We start from the raw sequence: 21,310 nt of genomic DNA, 5'->3' as shown, positions 1-21,310 counted from the left end.
TTTTGTAAACTTGAAATTGAGGGTCAGTACATGTTGAATGAATGTGGTGCATGCTGAATGAAACTCAAGCCACTCACAAAAGTTACGTTCCCTAAGGGCAGAGACTAGACATTTCCCCCCTATCTAGCCTCAGCATGTTAAGCTGAATCAATACAATTACAAGTCAATCTGTCTTTCAGTGTTTTTTCTTTTTAATTCATAAATAGGACCTCTATTTATTTCATTATATTATGAAGATAAAAGAAATAATACATAAAATGCTTTGAAAACTGTTAAGGTCAAAATATAGATTATTTTGCTTGAAGTTTATAGCTGTTTATCTCCATTGGGTAGGTTAGGAAAATAAAGCTCAGAGATGCATGGTGAGTCTTCAAGCATGAACAGCTTATAAAAGCTGATGCTAGAACCATGAACCTAAACCTTTGTTTTCCAACTGACAATTTCCTTGGGGTTTGCTTAGATTTCAAATTGTATCAGCAACCAAAAAGGTGTTTACTGAGTCCTTTCTGCATGAGACACCAAAATAAGTTCCATCTGAGACATAGTCCCTATACTTACGGAATTAAAAAAAACAACAACAAAAAACACAGTGTCTTTCAAGTGCTTTCATATACTGCAAGTTTATTGTTTTTCCCTCTGGCTTCTTTGGCACTTTATGTAAACTGTCATAACACTGACTGGACTATAAAGTTGTCATGAGTGTGCATGTGCCTGAGATTCTCACTCCCACACTCCACTGAAACGGAAAGTAAAAGAGGATAAGGAGGAATGAGGGGAGGAGAGAGAGAGAGGGAGAATAAATGAAAGGATTTATTAGCCTAACAAGAAACTTACTACGCTTGGTATTTTCACTAATTCAAATAATCAGTTTGGGGTTGGACACATTCTTTAAAGGCAGAAGAATTTTCTAAGCAAGAGATCAGAACAGTAGGGAACACTTTTCCATTTCTTTGCTTACTATAGTACCTACTTTTCTTCTTTTAATAGAGCTCTATTCTTTTTTCCTTAGAAATGCAGCATGCTTTTATTAAGTCATTTAAATCTGCTAATCTAACTTTGGCAAACAAGAGCCTGTGAAGCAAGTTATAGCTTCACACTGAGCACTTTCCACTGGACTGATACAAGATGGGTAATCACCACTCTGTATTTCCAATCTAGTAGACCACCTCAACTTCTTAATCCTTTATTTAACCACTTTCATCTCTTGAAAAAAGGGGAGGGGGGCAAGAGCCAAAAACAACCCCAGTAATACCACTCCCCAAAAACCTTGCCTATTGTTGATTGACACAGATGGACTTTGAAAAAAACAAATTATGGCAATCTATAATCACGACAAATATCTTAACAACCATCAAGTGTGGAATACTAGCCCAGAAACATTTTCCTTAGACAAGAAAAGAGACACCTGGTACTGGGAACTCAGGATCAAAATCTAACTTATAATCTCCCTCATGAAGAGACACCCCAAGAACACCAAATGCTGTGAGGATGTAGAAGAAACAAGCGTTGTGATGTGCTTACAAAAGGAAATTCATGCACAGGGAGACCTGGCTCTGTTGTTAAGGCGTGTACTCATGATGTGACAACTCTGGTCAGGTCCTCTAGCTTTTGCCACAGCAGTCCTAAGCAATCCTTTGTACTAAAGCATGAGTCATCCGTGTTCCTGTAAATAAGTTCGACATCATATACCTAGCAGAAAAATGAAAATTTTACTTTCATGTACACTATTGAAGTAGTCTTTTCTCATAGCTTCATTACAGAAACCTTCACTTAAATGTGTAATCCTGAACCAGGTGAAAAAAGAGCTGTGTGTGCAGTGTTTATTTACACAGATGATGTTTGCTCTGGTCAGTAACGCATTACTGAACGACCTTCCCTGAAACCAACATTTGGAAAGAAAGTTATGTGAATAATATTAAAGAAAAAGTAAAGTTTTACCACCTTTAAAACAGTGAAACTGATTATTTAACCCCAAATTCCTAATTTATATTGGTAAAATAAAATTGGATAATCTCAAATTGTGAAAAACAATGTCAAGAATATATATGAGATGATGTTCATTCATAATTTATTATTAAAAATTTCATGTTTGCTAATTAAAATCTCATTTCAAGATGTTGTACTAACAAAATTTTGGCCACTTTAGAAAAAAAACTTCTTATGCTAACTTTTGCTGAGGAAAAAAGAAGTTACACACACATATAGAAAACATGTAACAACATATGTTACTACCTGTGATAGCCTATAATACTGACATAACAATAAAACCTGAACTGCATATACTGGATAATGCTATTTTTAAAAACAGAGATCTCAAGACAAGGATTCTATGTTCCTTTAGAGTCTGTTACAATGCAACTTGGACTGTACTTGTATTTCTTAGGTAAAGATGATATCTAATGGATTTGAGTTAAGATGAGTAATCACCCTCATCTTTTAAAAATACTACTGAATTTTATTCATCCTCTATAATCTTGCATTCTGAAACACAATTAGCTTATTTCAGTCAGTAACTGCAAATATATACACTAAATCTTTATGTACACTTTTTCTAGTTCTAATATTTCCCCATATGGCCAAAGAAACAAAACTAAAGGAAATAAAACCAGAGGATTTAAGAAAAGAGATAAAAGGTCAAGGAAACGGCACAAGCTTAGCTAAATATAGCCCAAATTATAAACAATGTTTCTTACAACATTATTCCTGGCTGTAAGGTAGGATACTGAAAATATTTTGTAATCCCTCATTCTATGAATATGTCAAGAAAGAGTTTTAACTAGAGAGTAAGTTTATTTCATCATGAACAACTTCAATTAGGTAAAAACATCCTTTTATAGTTAGATATTCATTTGATTCATTCACTGAAAACTGGTATTTTGAGCTTATATCGTCCCAAACAGGATAGAAGCAACAGCTCATCATTTGGGTTTTTACATTATTAACTGTAGCTACATTTTTTAAAAGTTTCCAAATACACTAGGAAAACAAATCCATAAAGAAATAAGGGCAGTCCTGTGACTGCTTCAGTTTCTGTAGCTATTCTAAGCATTGTAGGAATGATATTACACTTACCTTGGTGAAGAATTTTCATGTCATTGCTAGATCCTTTCAATACCACATGTAATGTTGGGTATTCAATGATCACTTTGTTCCTCAAATTGTCTAGGAGACTTTTATGCGGATCTAGTTCATAATATCTTATTAATAAATAAACAAAGCAAAAAGAAAAGCGCCCTTAGTATTCAAAGTTACTCTTAAATAAAACAAATACATCAGAGAATCTCACATTAAAAATTTTTAAAGGTAATAATTAATTTAGTGGCTATTTTCTTATAATATAAATTTAAGGCCCTCTAAGAAAGCCAGGTAAAAGAGCTAAAGCTAAATCAGAAGTATATCAAGGCAGGCACAGTGGTATACACCTTAATCCCAGCTGCTTGGGAGGCTGAGGCAGGAGGAGTTCCCAGCCTGGGAAGCACAGGAAAGCTTTGCAATTAAAAGAAAAAAAAAAGAGGGCTGGAGGTAAGAATGCTTGCTTAGCAAGTGCAAGGCCCTGAAGTTCAAACCCCAGTACTAAAAAAACAAAAACAAAAACAAAAAAGCAACAAATAATATCAAATACTTTTGACATTAGGAAATATAGGGTTTTATATAATATTTACATTTAATGAGTCATGAATTTTTCTTGTCTAAAAGAATGACAGGAAAAATTCAAATTCTTCAAATCTCAACTTTAAACCTTAAAATACTTTTGAAAAAGTTATTTATATTGCCATACAATGAAATTTGGCCTTCCTTCATTTTGAAGTTTAAATAGGTTTGGGTTTCGGATGAGGCAAAAGTGCAAAATTTAAGAAACATGGAGTTTATCAGTTATAGTATCATGACATAGCCATTAAATGTGCCCCAGGAACCCAGGTAATTAGATAACAATTATCAAGGTGTAAAATTCTCAAGTTGTTACTTAAAAAAAAGTTTAAGTTGACTAAAGATGCATCCCTGTAACATTCTCTTTTGCTTGCTCCCTGGGGTGGGAGAGAAGAGCTAGCTCACTAGCGGTGGAATCTGAGAATGTATTCCCTTGTGATTATCATTTCATGTCAAAGAAGAAAAAAGTTGAGAACATGCCCACTAGTGTGGTGCAGAAGTTCTTCAGCTTTCTTTTCCTTCTCTACAGACGACGGTTGACACTCATTCATAGCAGTCTCACCCTGACAGCTGGAACTTCATTCTTTTTCCTCTGGCTCAAGAAAGCACATTGAAATACAAGAGTTCAAAGAGCGAGGATGTCATTAGGATACATTTAAATCTGCTGTAATTTTAAGAGTAAATCATTTGGCATTTCTTAATTAGTAACAAATTATTTGTACCCTAACTCTTTGGTGACTGGAGTATGGGACACACTTATTAAGAACACTGGTGTAGGAGTTGGAGGTGTGTTTAAAGTGGTGGAGCTCCTGCCTCACAAAAGTGTAAGGTTCTCAGTTCAAACCATAGTACTGACAAAAATAAAACAGCACAACTCTCGTGTAGTGATTGCTGTGTGTTCCAAGTTTGTCTTAAGCAATAGTTTTCAAATAGGAGAAAACAGAAGTGCTTAAAAAATGTAAAGCCAAGCCCATTATTAAAAAATGATTTCTTTTTAAGGAGGTGACAAGTGAGAGAACAAGTATAAAGTCAAAACCTCACGTATGTTTCTCCTATCACCCCACCCTGAAATTTAAATATTAATTTTAGAATATTATGTTAAAAAGAAACTTGAAATGCAAAATAATTCAATTTTCTAAGCCAGCCATCCTAGTGCCTATTGACCATAGAATGTATACATCATTCTTTTCCTTGGATAATATAATACATATGTACTTAAATACTATAAAGTGTTCCAGCATTCAAGGATTAAATGCTTCACATCTTTTAAACATTATTTCCCTTTGAAATAACCAATACTTAAAAAATAGCTGTAATTATTACACAAGAGAAAATATTAAGATACAAAGTAAAACATAAAATGGAAGTGACTAAACTTTTCTAAGGAGAAAACAAAACTTGGATTCTCAAACAATAACTTGGCACATAGTATTCTGCAAACACAACTTTTGTGTACATTCATAAGGATTCTATTAAGAGACATTTTTCAAATTCGGGGAAAGCTTTCTACTTACTTTAGTTTTTTGGTAAATAATTTTTGGTGTATACTTAATATCTTAGGTTTCCTATAAAAAAACCAAACCAAAACAAAAAAACGAAGAGTTCTTCAAAGCCACATGGGAATCAGAACCCAATATTGTTGTTGACACGTTTAAAATATGTTCCCAGAAGAGGAATGTTCAAAGATACATAAAAATTACAAGCATGTTCGAAGTCACACATGCTTTCAATCCTAAAACTGTAATGTTTACACTAGTTTACTTAAATAAAAAATTGGGTCCTTATTTTATGTGCCAAACAGGCACTATGCAAAGCATTTAGGATGCAAAGATTTTTAACAGTCTTTATCAACTAATGAATTATTTTTAAAACATTTTATTCAAGTGCAATGAAAATCTGGCATGTTCACTGTTTTTTTATTAGAATCTTTGCATTTTATTTAGTATTCACTCTAAAATGTTGCAAACTTTTATCTTGGCAATATTGCTGTTGAGTGTGGGTTAACATCTAGGCCATAGCTTTCTAGCCTATTAATGGAAGAATTCAGAGTTTACTATACAAATTTTAGCTGAAATTCTGAATTTCTCAGATTCTCCTACTATTAGTGGTTACCCATAACATACCATTAATATTTCCCAATGAGTTAAAAGTACAGTATGGAAACTGCTCATAAAGAAAGGCTATCGACACACATGGGGTTTACATTTTATGGACGTGGAATTTAGTTAAATGTAGCAGTAACTTTTTTTGTTGGTTGGGTTTGGCGTCTAACACTGAATTAAAATCCTAGTTCTGTTATTCACTGCTTTATGATTCTGGACAATATACTTTACTTTTCGAATCCCCGGTTTTTATGCTTGAAAATAGGGATAGTGACAGTGCCATTTCAGAGAGTTGTTGGAGGGCTCAGTGATAAAACACAGAAACTACTACTTCATTTATTTAAGCCATGAACACATCAGTTTTTCATTTGTATTTACTTAAAATAGCCCATTCTTATAAACTTTAGTTTAGCACCAAGTCACTGCATTTCTTTAGTAACAAAAAAAGGCCTTTATAATGTAAGCACATACTTGCCTTTTTGCGTTGTAAGTCGTAGCCATCCAACTTTTAGTACAACCTTCAAACTGTTATTTTATTATCACATTTATTTTCAAAAGCCTAAATTTACTTTGAGTGTTTCTGTTTCGATTTTCTTTGAGGCAGGTTTTAAGAGTTAAGTTTTGTACTACCTAAAATAGTTAGGCTTTAGTTTCTTTGCAAGTCATTAAGTCACTGAATCATAAAAGGGCAGCTTTTACCCTTTTGAAAATTTCACCAACTCTGGTATTTCCATCAGTAGAATGACTGTCTGACCATAAGACAAACTACTTAGGTTTGGAAGAATTAAGATACCAACATTTGTCTTTTCTCTTATCCTCAGGGACCCCTCAGATGTTTCCTCTTATCATTTCACTTGTTCAACATCACAGGCTTCACTAGTTGACCCTGCTCCAAGTAGCTTCACTGGGCATTTTAAGGGCAGCATGGCTCAGCAGGCCAAACAGGTATCACAATGACTGACATAACAGTGTCCTGGTACTCAAGGGCATGCTTTTAATCTTGGAGCATGTTATCAACTTTCAAAGAAACTGGCCAAGTTCTTGAACTCTTTGCACTTCATTAGCAAATTAGGGCATCTTTTTTTTCCAAACTCCTCATACCTTAAAATAAAAGATTTAAAAAGAGGAGGGAGTAACAAACCACTTTATTTCCCATCTGATCAGCAACACTCCTTGGATCATTACTTCTCCCTAAAATGAAGTTTGAATTTTTCCAAATTTAACAATCTAACAGCAATCTCAAGGTAACATTATTTTTCAGTACAAACTAAGGTCACTGAATAGGGTGATCGATCATCAGTTCTTCCAGCTCTAAACTTCTACAAGGTTTAATATGAATCAGCCAAAGGTAGCACATAATCTATATTCTCATATGTGTTTATTTCACAATCCAGGTTTCTGGGTTAAAAGTGTAACTAACTGATTCCAAAAGTACAAAGGTGAACCTCTGGCTAAAAGAAAAACCCCAAACAAACCTGAGTGCAGTATAAATCAGTTCATTGTTATCTGATGAAGGATGGCTCATTCTGGCATAATAGAATTCAGTAACGTTCCGGAAAGAATTTTAAATGAAATGTTTTAGATTCATACTTATCAAATTCCTTTAAAATAACACAAAATTAAAATACTACACTTAAATAGAATAGGAAGAGAATGGATAAGTGAGCAAACTGACTTTCAAAATCCAAATGAAAAGGAAAGAAATCAGACTGTTCATGAAGACTCAGAATAAAAGGAGAAAGACAGATAAACTCAAAAAACATAATATTATTTACAGGGATCCACCAATTTTAACTCTTCCTTTTTTAATTTTAAAAAAGGCCCAAGACACATTAGAAACATCAAAGTTAACTTTTGCTGGCAGAGTAGCTCAAGTGGTACAGCACTTGCCTAGAAATTATGAGGCCTCTGAGCTCAAGCCCCAATGCCATGAAAAAAAAGTTAATTTTTTTCTTACTCAATCTCTCTTAGTTTTAATTTAAAAAAACCCAGTAATTTAGCTGGGCACCAGTGGTGGCTCACACCTGTAATCCCAGCTACTCAGAAGGCAGAGATCTGGAGGATTGCAGTTTTAAGCCAGCCTTTCGTTCATGAGACCCTATCTCAAAAAACCCTTCACAAAAATAGGGCTGTGGTGTGGCTCAAGGTGAAGGCCCTGAGTTCAAGCCTCAGTAATGCAAAAACAAAAAACAAAACAAAACAAAAAAACCCCAAGTAATTCAAATTAACTGAATCGTTTTACTTTGCTTTTGATTTTAACATATCGAGGTGAATGAGGATTATACATACTAAATATGGACTATAGGACATGATTGTGCAGTGCAGACAAATACCTCAGTTTACAAAGCTCAACAGTTCAGAACTGCACTGACCAACTGTGTCCTAGTCTAACCAAGATACAAAACTATGAAGATGGTGTAACAAAGTGAGCAATTACACATTTTAAAAGGGCTTTTCTGCAGCTCTGACTTGTTCTAGATGTTATTCCTTTGGTCTTGCTCATTCTCCTTTAAATTCAAAAGGTTCTGGTCTTAGGAATGGTCGTTATGTCTCCTCAAAGAGGACTCAGTTTTCCTCACCAGTATAACGGTAGGAAAGATGTCTATTTATGCTTTTGTACAGATTAAATATAGTAAGTGAAAATGTTTCAGAAGTGTAAACTAGCCGGGTACTGGTGGCTCACACCTGTAATCCTAGTGACTCAGGAGGCAGAGACCAGGAAGATAACTGTTGGAAGCCAGCCCAGGCAAAGAGTTTACAAGACACTATTTCAAAACTACCCAACACAAAAAAAGAAGACCTGGCAGAGTGGCTCAAAGCACTGAGCTCAAACCCTACTGCTGCCAAAAAAAAAAGAAAAAGAAAGTGTAAACTGCTAAACGAGTACCAGTAATAAGATTTTATTACTTTGATCCAAAAGTAATTTAGCACCCCTAGCCAGGAAATGACATACTTGTCAAGAATTATGTTTATGATCAATGATGAGACTAGTTAGGAGATTAAGGTGAGGGAATATGGTTGGTGGACTTTATACACTTATATAAAACAGAACAAAGAAACCTCTTGCCATAGCTGTGAGTGGGGTGAAGAGGGAGTTAAGGGGAAGAGACAGTGGGGTGATCTAACCACTGTACAATATAAGCCTATTTGGAATTGTTACAATGAATCCCCCCGTATGATGAATATATTCTAATAAAAAAGTAAATGAATAAAAAAAAAAACAAACCAGAAAAAGAATGATCCATAAAGAAACAGATCTACAAACAAATCCTTGCCTTAATGTAAACTTGGTTCCTTTGTATAAATGAATTTCTCAGAGCTCAAGATTCCTATCTTGTAGAGATACATCATGTACTTTATACAATCAATGCAAATAAAAATGTAAACAGTGAGTGCCATTTATTTTTCAATTAATTCTGTGTCTACCACGTACAGGTAGCCTGCTAGGGCCAATAGTTTAGAGAAATAAATCCTACTGTGCTGTGGGGGTGCCCGGAAAAGTTACTGCATTTCCTTGTGTAAGTGTCAGGATGTAAATCTAAAGCTAAGCAGATATTCAGTAACATTCTCCCTTATTCTGTATCACCTCCAAATGCTCTTTCAGGCTGCACAGTGCTTTTTTACATGTTGGCACTTGATATGCTAACCCAAGCTTCACCCTCTTTTTCTTAATTGGTTCTTTCTTTTCTACCCCAGTTTTACTGAAGCATAACTGACAAGCAGGAATTATATATATTCGAGGTATACAACTTGATATATGTACACTGAAATGAGGTCACAATCAAGCTAATTTATCCAGCACCATACACAGTTAGCATTTTTTTCCTGTGATGAAAACACTTGAGATCTATCCTCTTAGCAACTTTCAAGTTTACAACAGTACTGTTCATTGGTTTTCCAAGTCACTCTCCTTCCCGTACTTTTTTCCTATTAATGTAGGCTATTTTAATTAGTGTTACCCTTGTTAACAAAACATACATTCCCCTAGAACTAAACGGAAAACAAGAATCTGACCAGTACAAACTCCTACGTCTTCAGTCTTTAGTAGGTTACATCATTTTGCAAATTATGATTAGGCTCCTCTGAGAAACTTTTGCTTAAGAGTTAGCTAAGTAGCTATTAATTAACTATATCCTAGCATTACGCTATTTTAGAACTTTATACATTCTTTTTTCTCTACCAGGTGAGGACACTGAGAAGTTAATATTACTTAGAGTAACTCAAGGAAATGCAAGCTGGGACTATAAGGCAGATTTTGTGAGTTCCTACATTCAGCTATTTGCTTGCTCATTCATTCCTCACTGAACAGATAATTATTGAAGCTCTATCATATTCCAGACACAGTTCCTGGCAGTGGGAAAACCATAGTGAATTGTATGGTATTCACTAGAGATGAAAGGACAGAGGAAGAAAGTATATGTAAGGTAGCGAGAGGAAAATGTTAGGTCTACAGTACTGAGCACAGTGGACATAATAAACACTAAATTCAGACGGTTTTAGCGCTTATAATAACTTACAGTCAGAGAAATAGCTAAACAAGAGGATGAAGCTAATTTGACTAAAATGAAGTATCTAAATCACCTAGAAATTTAAACTACTCATGTCATATTTCCCTGCAAGTGAGTATAAAGCTGGCCACAGAATATTTTACGACATGACTACAGTGGATAAATTTAGTAGATTAACATTAAGTTAAAGTATTTCTCAAAGTGTTAGAGAAAACTCTTACTTGATATTTCACACAGTTTCTAGAGCCAATAATAGTCAAGACTGTATATATTAGAAGTGAGATCACTGATATGGAAATTGTAGGCTTGCAATATTTGACACCATATCACTTTGGATCTAGTTTTCAGTACAGCATCTCAAAGTTCTCAAGTTCAAAGCCACCAAGATTTCAATAGTTGTATTTGTAACTATCATGTAAACACTCCTCCAGCTGTGCCAGCTAGCTTAACTTCAGTTTCCCTAGAGTTAAGTTTCCAATTCTTAGCATAAAACCATGTAAAGAAGAATGCCACATGTGAAGCCCATTTAATCCCTGGAGCAGTGTCATCTTTAGATGAGAAAAATGCTTAGTACCCCACTCTATACATTTTCCTTTTTTTAATTTTTAAATTGTTGTGGTAGGTTGGGGTACATTGTGGCATTTACAAGAGTTCTTAAAATATATCAAATATATCATACAGGAATTCACCACCTCCATCATTCTCCTTTATCCCCCTCCCCACCATTCCATTCCTAGAATAGTTTCAACAGGAATCATTTTTCCACTTACATACATGTGTACACAGTATTTTGCTCTATATTTACCCTATCCTTTCCCCACTTACTCTACCCTTCCACTGGTATGAACCCCCCAGGCAGGATCTGTTCTGCCCTCCTGTTCTCCGATTTTGTAAAGGAAAAAAAAATGACATTTTTGTTTGTTTAAGATAGCTAGATGGGGAATTTCCATGTACATATATATTATAACCCAAATTGGTTCATCTCCTCCATTTTTCTTTTTTCTACCATAGTCCCTCCCCTTTGGGTTTAAAAATTGTCAGTAGGTAGATAGATGGGCATTACTCAGGTTAATTCTAACATTTTCTAATCCTTAAATGATACCTTGCCTTCTTTGTTCTAGAATCTAGATCCAAGATATGATGAGTATATATTTATTCAGACCATGAATACTTTGAAATATAATTGGTAACCCCAAAAGGTGTAACAAAGAATTGTGGCTGGGTTTCATAAAATCTAAGAATATTCTGGATGCAGGTAGGCCTACATTCTACTATTTAGTGGTCACACACCTGTAGGCAGGGATGTCCATAAAATTGTATGTATAATGAATGTACAATATAATGTAATTACAATGTGTATAAAGTACTTAACAGAGAATCTCAATAAGTAGTAAGGCACTCAATGAAAGGTTGTCATTAATAATTATTATATTCCATAAAGAAACTTATTAGCCTCTATCTAGATTTAGCCCTGATTTTAACCTATCCTTGCAGCAAACATTTTTTTGGGTTTTGGAAAACTTACTCAAAATATTCATAGTATTGCTCACATATAATCTAAAATAATTCTGGAAAACAATGATACTTTTGTGTAGTTTTAAAAAGACCCCCCAAATTTGAACTTTTTTTTTCTTTTTTCTTAGCTAAGGAAGTCTAGGAAATTATATGAACCTTTTCTTTTTTTTTGGAGTTTGAACTCAGGGCCTCATGCTTGCTAGGCAGGCACTCTACCACTTGACCCATTCCACCAGCCCTTTTCTGTGTTGGGTATTTTCAAGATAGGGTCTCATGAACTATTGCCAGGGGCTAGCTTTGAACCATGATCCTCTTGATATCTGCCTCCTGGGTAGCTGGGATTCATAGGTGTGAGCTACCAGTACCCAGTGTAAACTTTTTACTCACAAGTTTAAATAGATGCAAAGGACATTTACAGTGATTGTAACTTTTGATGGTTTAAAATGAAACTATTACATAATTCTTAGGTAAATTCATTAGACTTAACTACCACGACAATTTGACAGCATATCTTTTACTAATCATACAGTTATATTTCTCTGCAACAAAAGTGTGTATGTACATTAAAAATTTATTTTATTACCTATCACTTAACAGTTTAAATGTTAAAATTTCTTCTGGACTGAATAAATGGTAGACATGCAGAGTCTACTACAGGCAAAGCTGCTCACTACTGATTTTTAGATTAAGTGATTTTTTTTTCCCCCATTCATCAACTGGGTACCCATTAACAAAATTGAATTCCCTAATAAAAACAAGTGCTAAGTTTAAGTATCCATGTAGAGAACAAACTCTTGGTCTTCACTAACCCTTCCTTCACCAATTATTCTGCCTACATAAAATGTAGAAATGATTTCTGGCTATTTATATAAAAGACATCTGAAAGTGTTAATACTATTCTTAGAAATTCTGGTATTCCTTCAGTGTTCTCTAATATATAATTCTGTATCACTACTATCAAAATAATATTAACTTTAAAGATCCTCAATTTTCTCATAGCAGCTTTTAAAATTCTTTTAACATATATTATAAAATTCATAATCAGATTACTATCAAAATACAATTTTCAATTATTTTTCTGTAAGTCTGAAACAAGATCATTTAATTTTCCATCTCTAGTTCAATTAGGCAAAAGGTACAGACTAACACCTTTTATGATATAAAAATGTGATTAAAAAATCAACTCTAGGGCTGGGATGTGGCTCAAGTAGTAGAGTACTTGCCTGGCAAGAGCAAAGCCCTAAGTTCGAGCTCTAGCACTGCCAAAAAAAAATCCATTTTCATGTCAACTGATGTGTCTTCATACAACTTCAACTCGACTGAGTAAGTATCTACCAAATACCTCTACAGAAAACATGTTAGACACTATATGGGGTCAAAAATGTCCTCAAGGAGTTTACCACCTGGCCAGTATTTTTCATGTAGTCCTAAGAGTAACTGATCAGTGTCTCCAGAGATTGCAAAAAATGCAGGTTTCTTAGTTCTATGTAAGATTTACTAAACCAGAACTTGCGTGGGTGGGCTGGAAATCTTCATTTTCAAGTAGATGATTCTGGTAGGACTATGTGGCGAGGCAGGCAGGGGACCTGGCTCTTAGAATGGTCTAGGGCTGCAAGATGCTGTCTCGGCAGGCAGAGGTAAGTCTTAGAACATGAGCAAGTAACATGAGTCAGGAGGTAGCTCAGCTCTGCAAGACCGTCTGCTTGCTGGTGAGTGGTATTAGTGAGAGCAGAAAGAAAAAAGTCAAGTCAGCCTTATCTGAAGCTCTTACATACCTCTACAAAGACACAGAGGAAAGTATCTCACCTCTTAATTTCACTGAAATGATTAAAAAATATTTCTTACGAAACACCAATAAAGATCCAAAGAAAGTAAAGTAGCTTTAGGTTAAAAAACCTCTCAGCATAGAAATAAAGCTGTCAAAAAGAAATAGCCCATATTTTTTCTAGTTGCTTTTCAAACAAAAAGTGTTCCCAAATTATTAACTAAAACCAGCATGGTAGGAAACGACTAATAGAATTTGTGCAACTGTAACCTTCAGGAAGGGTAACAATTTCCTGGGATACTCATGAAATTAAAGCCTAGATAATGCTTTAATTTTGTCTTGGGTTTTAAACCCAAAGCCACTCGTGGCTTTATATACCAACTTCTGGAAGCAGAATGAAAAATAAATGGTTTGTGCTTCTATCCAAAAATGTTTGGGCCATCCATGTAAAGATGCTCATGTCCTCCATGGGGCACCTTTAGTGTCTTAAATTTTAAATACTTACCCCATATCCATTTCCCCTCCTAGACTGTGAGGGGAGTCTTTAACTATGCCTTGAGGGGCTAGTCTTTTACATGTTTATGTACTCCTAGGCTTGGCATTCTGGTGGCACATGGAAGGGCTTCAGTGAATATACATTCTGAATGAATGAAAAATGTAGACATGTGTAGCTTACACTTTTGGCTAAGTTTATGTATCAAAAAGTTTGCCTTCTGAGGAGGTACAACTTTTTCCTAAAGTAACATTTAAATCATACTGGGCCCTTGTTAAAATTCTCTCTTTCACTTTGTATACTGGGAGTTGAAGCCCCCAACAGGGTTAAATGATACATATTTAATTAACCAAATGATCAATTACAAAATCTGTCACTGCAGGGATCAGCAATCTGTGGAAAGCACACCAAATCCAGTCCACTGTTTTTATAAAAGAAAGTTTTACCAGAACACAATCATGTCCATAGTACATAGTTTATAGCTGCTTATGCATTATGATGGCAATTGAATAACTGACCAGATAACTCACAAAGCCAAAAATATTTACTGAACTGGTCATTTACAGACAAAGATGCCCAAGTCCTACTGTAGAGTATTAAAGTGGCATCAAAACCTAGCACAAAGTAGGCACATATATATGTAAATGAATTAATATAGTATTTATTTAAAAATTAAGATTTAAATCCTACTATGGGAAAGTCACTAACAGCAATGTAGTGACTTAAAGATGAAGGTGCTTATGGCAGCTATTGTCTTCAAGATGGAGTTCATCATAATACGGGATAAGTTTTTTTAGGGGGGGAGATATTTGGGTTTAAACTCAGGGCTTCTTGCTTGTTAGATAAGCTACACCTCCTGCTCTTTGTTATTTTTTGAGATAGGGTCTTGCTTTTTGCCTGGGCTAGCTAGACCATGATCCTTCTATTTATGCCTTCTGCATAGCTGGGATGATAGGTGCCTAGCTTTTACTGTTGACATGGGTTCTCCTGAACTTTTTTTTGCCTAGGGTGGGCTGAAATCATGATCCTCCTGATTGCAGCCTCTGACATAGCTGCTATTAGAGGTATAAACCACCTTGCCTGGTTCTTGGATAAGTTTTATTGTGGCAAAATACAAGACAGGATTGTAGGAATGAGAAGTTCAAAATATCTTTTGAGGTTCAAAGCATAAGGAAATTACATCCAGTTTTTGGGAAAGGAATGGGCTCTACTGTAGACACTGGTAAACAATTGTTTAGTAGATGAATGGACAGGAGAGGACATATGGAGGACTCATTATGGAAGCCAATTATGTAAGAAAGAAGTCAAGAAGTCAAAGATGCCTGGCTCCAAGGTCTTATGCTATTAAGAGTAACTGTGTCAGTAAGAGGGAATGACTATCATTTGTTTACTAGCTGCCAGGAAACCAACCCCCTCACCCAAACACACACACCCCAGGAAGAAATGGATGTGGTGAAGTAAGATCTACACATACTAAGTTTAAGACTTAGTGAGATGTGTAAGTGAAGATAGCTAGAAAGCAGGATTTGGTACATAGAAGAAAGGCTAAAAAGGGAGCCATTTGAACAGAAATAACAGTTGATGACACCTTAAACAAGCTTAACTTCTTCCAATATCCAAAACTTAACATTCTTAACATTCTTCCAATATCCAATTTATGTCTGAAGAATGAAAACTAACATGATTGGGTATCTGTACCCTTATGGTTATGGTGAGTAGCCTGTTGAGAGTATAGCTAATATTAAACTTAAGGGCCCTTCCCACACGTATAAAAAATTATTTGGCTGAAGAAGCTGTTATTAAAAAAAAAAAGTGATGTGTAAATGGTCAACTGCCAGCCATATGGAACTTTTATTTTATTTATTTATTTAAAAAAATTTTTATTTTATTCATATGTGCATACAATGTTTGGGTCATTTCTCCCCGCCTTCCTCCACTCCCTCCCTTACCCCCCGCCCCCCCACCCCAACCCCCTTGATACCCGGCAGAAACTATTTTGCCCTTATCTCTAATTTTGTTGAAGAGAGAGTATAAGCCATAATAGGAAGGACCAAGGGTTTTTGCTAGTTGAGATAAGGATAGCTATACAAGGAGTTGACTCCGATTGATTTCCTGTGCATGTGTGTTACCTTTTAAATTAATTCTTTTTGAACTAACCTTTTCTCTAGTTCCTGGTCCCCTTCTCCTATTGGCCTCAGTTGCTTTAAAGTATCTGCTTTAGTTTCTCTGCATTGAGGGCAACAAATGCTATCTAGTTTTTTGGGTGTCTTACCTATCCTCATACCTCCCTTGTGTGCTCTTGCTTTATCATGGGATCAAAGTCCAATCCCCTTGTTGTGTTTGCCCTTGATCTAATGTCCACATATGAGGAAGAACATATGATTTTTGATCTTTTGGGCCAGGCTAACCTCACTCAGAATGATGTCCTCCAATTCCATCCATTTACCAGCAAATGATAACATTTCACTCTTCTTCATGGCTGCATAAAATTCCATTGTGTATAAATACCACATTTTCTTAATCCATTCGTCAGTAGTGGGGCATCTTGGCTGTTTCCATAACTTGGCTATTGTGAATAGTGCTGCAATAAATATGGGTGTGCAGGTGCCTCTGGAGTAACCTGTGTCACAGACTTTTGGGTATATCCCCAAGAGTGGTATTGCTGGATCAAATGGTAGATCAATGTTTAGCTTTTTAAGTAGCCTCCAGATTTTTTTCCAGAGTGGTTGTACTAGTTTACATTCCCACCAGCAGTGTAAGAGGGTTCCTTTTTCCTTGCATCCTCGCCAACACCTGTTGTTAGTGGTGTTGCTAATGATGGCTATTCTAACAGGGATGAGGTGGAATCTTAGTGTGGTTTTAATTTGCATTTCTTTTATGGCTAGAGATGGTGAGCATTTTTTCATGTGTTTTTTGGCCATTTGAATTTCTTCTTTTGAGAAAGTTCTGTTTAGTTCACTTGCCCATTTCTTTATTGGTTCATTTGGAACTTTTATTTTAAATAGATTTCTTCCATTTACTAAGGAAGTAATCACCAGGATTTAAAAAACAAAACAAAGCAATCTCTTATATTTATTGAATCACTTCAGTAAGACAGTAACCGTCTAACTGCAACTCCAAATATTTGAATATTATACATTTATTGAGTTTGCCAGCCACTACACTAAGTAGATGAGTATCAACTTAATATTCAAAATAATGCAGTATCATGCCTGCCTCAATTCTCACTTTTAAATGGGAAAACAGAAGCTTAATAACTTTCCAAGGTCTTTATCAAATGTTAAAGACTACCTTGACTTTAATAGAAAATCTTTATGTAGGTTTTTTAATAAAAGCAAAAAAGATTATTTTGGAAGATCACATAATTTTGGTTAGCCTGAATAATAAAATATATGAAACCTAACACAAATATTAAATATTTGGCAAGATTTTGGTTTATTCACTTGCACACCCATGTTTATTGCTGCATTATTCACAATAGCCAAGCTATGGAAATAGCCCAGATACCCTACAACTGATGAATAGACTAAGAAAATATGGCATTTATATTATCATATATACAGAACATGTTTTCAAAAATGGAACTGTTAGAAGGACTAAGGAAGAAGAAAAAGGAGGGTGAACATAGTTGATGTACTTTCTATACATGTGTGATATGGAACACGGAACCTACTGAAGTTATTTTAAGAAGGAGAATAGGGTAAGAGAGAAGTAATACAGGGGTGAACCAAACCAACGTATAATACGGGTATAGATGGAAATGTTACAATGAAACCTCTATATAACTATCATTAGTAATAAAAATGTTAAAAAAAGATTTTGGCCTATAAAGTCTAATGTGGAATGTCTTAAAGTAATATAAAGTCTACTTCTTCATAAATTGTGTACTCTGGGAAATATAACATTACTGGTTCTTGCTGAAATACAATTTTGCTCTGAAGGGACTATAGTATAAAAAGAGTATTCTTTTTGAAAATACTGTTCCAGAAAATGATGCTGCATCCACCTGAAAGTGAACATGTGCTAAACCTCTGCAGGTCTCACTTCCATTTCTCTGTAAACAGCATCCATAGCAGAAGTCTTAGTTGCTTTTGCTTCCTATTCACTGCTCCCTATAGCCAACTGGTCACCAAAACTTACACCTATAGGCTCTACTGTCCTCAAATCACTTATTTGCCTTTTTTATAACATGCTCTTAACACCCTGGGGCCCTCTTTACCCTACTCTTGAAATGGACTATACCCATTCTAAAACTCTCTCTGATGATCCAAGGACAGCTGCTACCCTCCCTGTACCCTCATAAACACCTAGACACAGGCTTATTAGGCCTATATATTCATGTCTGTTTTCCTCTCTATTTTATTTATTCTTGTATAAGAATACTGAATCAATGGTTTTTAAAATATATTTCAAAAGAATCACCCTAAAATTGCCTAAATCACCCAAACCAAGATGATAAACAAACATCAAAACAACAGAGTAAACATAAGAAAACAGAATATATAGCTGGGTGCCGATGGCTCATGACTGTAATCCTAGCTACTTGGGAGGCTGAGATAGGGAGAAACGCGATTTGAGGCCAGCCTAGGTAAATAGTTTTGCAAGACCCCTATCTCCAAATTAACCATAGCAAAATGGGCTGGTGTGTGGCTCAAGCAGTACAGCGTCTGCTTTGCAAGCATGAAGCCCCGAGTTCAAACCCCAGTCCCACCAAAAAAAACCCAAAAAACCACAAACAGCAAAAAAATCCAGAAAACATATCTAAACTTTTTTTGTGGAAAATTCCATTAATAAATAATAAAACTGAGGCTTAAAATTTAAGATTTGGAACATTATTTTTGAATGGACAAAGTCAAATCTTGAAGTTGTATAAATGCTTTAGTTAGCAATAACTTAAGCTAACAGCAATACAATGTTACAATGCTTGCCCTCTGAAAGCACCTGGCATTACCAAAGTAGGTTTTTCCAGTTAAAAACCATTGATTTACTTTCCTGTGAGAACAGAAAGGCAGTAACAAATAACATGGACACAGAGCAAGTGTAGCTTTACTCCACAAGCACCTTGCACTGATCTCATCTCGTCCACTAGGAATACATGTTCCTAGGGGCAGGAATGCTTTTCTTTATTGCCAAAGCCTCAATGTCTAGATAGGCACCTGGAACTTCATAGATACTGTTGTGTTTGCTGAATGAATGAATAAAGAAATTTATTTAAGGGGCTACATTAGCTTTTATAAGAAGAGTCAAGCTGGGTGTAGTGGTGAATGCCTAGAATTTCTTCACCCCAGAGGCTAGGGCAGAGGTTCCTGGGTTCAAACACAGCCTAAGCTACATAGCAAGCCTTGTCTCCAAAAACAACAACAAAACCAAAACAAAAAACACCAACAAGAACAAAAAACTCCCCAAAACCAAAGAGTCAAATTCAAACCCTAGGTATTCTAGAAAGAAAACTTCCAAATAGATTAGCAGCAAATTCCCTGGAGTAGGCATGCCTTCTATGGTGACAACTTAAAAAAAAAGTTATGCATGGCAAAGTTAAAGACAGGAAACATTTAAAAGTTTATTGCAGTTGATCAGGTGTCTCATGAGACACCATAAACCAAGTATTTGGTAAAAAGACTTTATTCTGATTCTGAAGATACGAATACTACAAATAGTAGGATACATTTAAAATCAAGCAGCCACAAGGAAACTACACATTTCTGTCTTCTAAGTACTTTTTTAGGAAATAATAAAAGTCCTCCTATTTAATATGTTTATCTTAAATTAGAAACTAATATTTTATAACCTATAATAATGTTCATTAGATTGGAGTGTACTTTGATGATAAAACTAGATTATTTATACAATCAAATATAAACACTCATCTTAGCCTATCTATGAATTAATTATATAAAGAACCTTCTAATAAAAATGTGTCTAAATATATCTATACAATATCTAACTTCATTATCTTGATTACAAAATCAGAAGGTTCTTTAGAAACTATGTGTTGAGGTTGTCTTAATGACCAGAAATATAAGAACCAATTTAGGCCTACCTTCAGGAAAAAAGCTAGCTCATTTGGAATTTCTTACATTACTGTTTTCAAATGATTCCATCAGTACTCAAGTTAAATAGCGTAATATTTTAAATCCAAAATTCCCGGCCTTGGATCATGAGTTTTTACCCCTTCCTTTCCTCTTGTGGTATTTTCATATTATTTAGTTCAAGTAAACTACTCAAATGGAGAATATGGAGGACATGCTCTCTACAAAGATAACACAGAGTCAAAGTACTTTTCATGTCAGTCTGGCTCGGGTTTAGTATCAAAACAGTCCTTATAGTTACTACTACTCACTTTATTAATATAGCATTCTCTTTCCTTTGGGGATTAGTAGGTTAGTTCAAAGCCTACTGTGATACTTTTTGGTCCCTAAAGAAGGAAGGTTATACAATTAGAGAAAGTACAGGATCTTAAAGGAAAATGAAGCATAGAGAAGTTGAATGTCTATAACTAGGTCATCTAACCTTCATTTCAGTGAAATTCTTTGACATTTTTGTTTTGGTTTAGGCTTACCTCTCTGATTCTTTGTAAAAGTAAGCCTTACCAATTTGACTAGTATCTTTCTGAGTTCAGTCTCTATACACCTGATTTCTTTCTATGCAACTGCACAAAGCTGTTTCCTCAACTGCTCCCCTTTGGATCATCTAATCTTGGAGGCATTTTCGATATTCTCCTGGTTTGCTAGGACAAGCTGAGATTTCCATCCTCTTTGCCTCTTCAAGGACAGAACGCACATCTAAGTTAAAATAAATGATATATGTACAAGCAGACTATCCTGTATTAAAAACTCAGTGCCCTACATTCACAGATTTTGATTTCCTTGAATTTTGGGAAAATAAGGTACTCAGTCAGAGTTAAATTTGACTGGTTTACTCAACTAGCACATTTCTTCATTAGGCATAGCCCAATTTGCCTTGACTTAAAATGGAAATATAATAAAATTTCAGTTAAGGGAAGAAATAAAATGGAAATGACCTTTTTTTTTCTTTCTTTTCTTTTGAACTCAGAGCCTGGGTGGAAATAAAATGTGCAAACAACAAGCAAGCCAATAAACAAATAGACCAAAATACATCAATTAACCAATCAAACAAACCAAGGGGGCTGGTGGGGGGGGGTGGGAAGCAAAACTTTTGTTCTTTGGAACTGTACCAAATTGCCTGTTTCAGCTTTGGTAAAGCTTAATCATTTGGCTAACAGAGAGGTAAATAAGGTGACTATGGTCAAGTTGATACC

At 35.2% G+C, this 21,310-nt stretch overlaps 1 protein-coding gene across 1 annotated transcript in view; it reads right to left on the bottom strand.

The window, feature by feature from the left end:
• Positions 1 to 21,310, bottom strand: part of Znhit6 (zinc finger HIT-type containing 6) — a 52,081-nt gene that overhangs the window by 1,315 nt on the left and 29,456 nt on the right. The window contains exon 9 of the mRNA XM_020177491.2: positions 3,073 to 3,197. Coding sequence (XP_020033080.2) covers positions 3,073 to 3,197 — 125 coding nt within the window. The remainder of the gene's footprint in view (positions 1 to 3,072; positions 3,198 to 21,310) is intronic.

The sequence above is a fragment of the Castor canadensis genome, chromosome 7 (genome assembly GCF_047511655.1).
Source record: "Castor canadensis chromosome 7, mCasCan1.hap1v2, whole genome shotgun sequence".
NCBI lineage: Eukaryota > Metazoa > Chordata > Mammalia > Rodentia > Castoridae > Castor > Castor canadensis.
The sequence above is the reverse complement of the archived record's forward strand: the minus strand, read 5'-3'. Positions and strand labels throughout refer to the sequence as shown.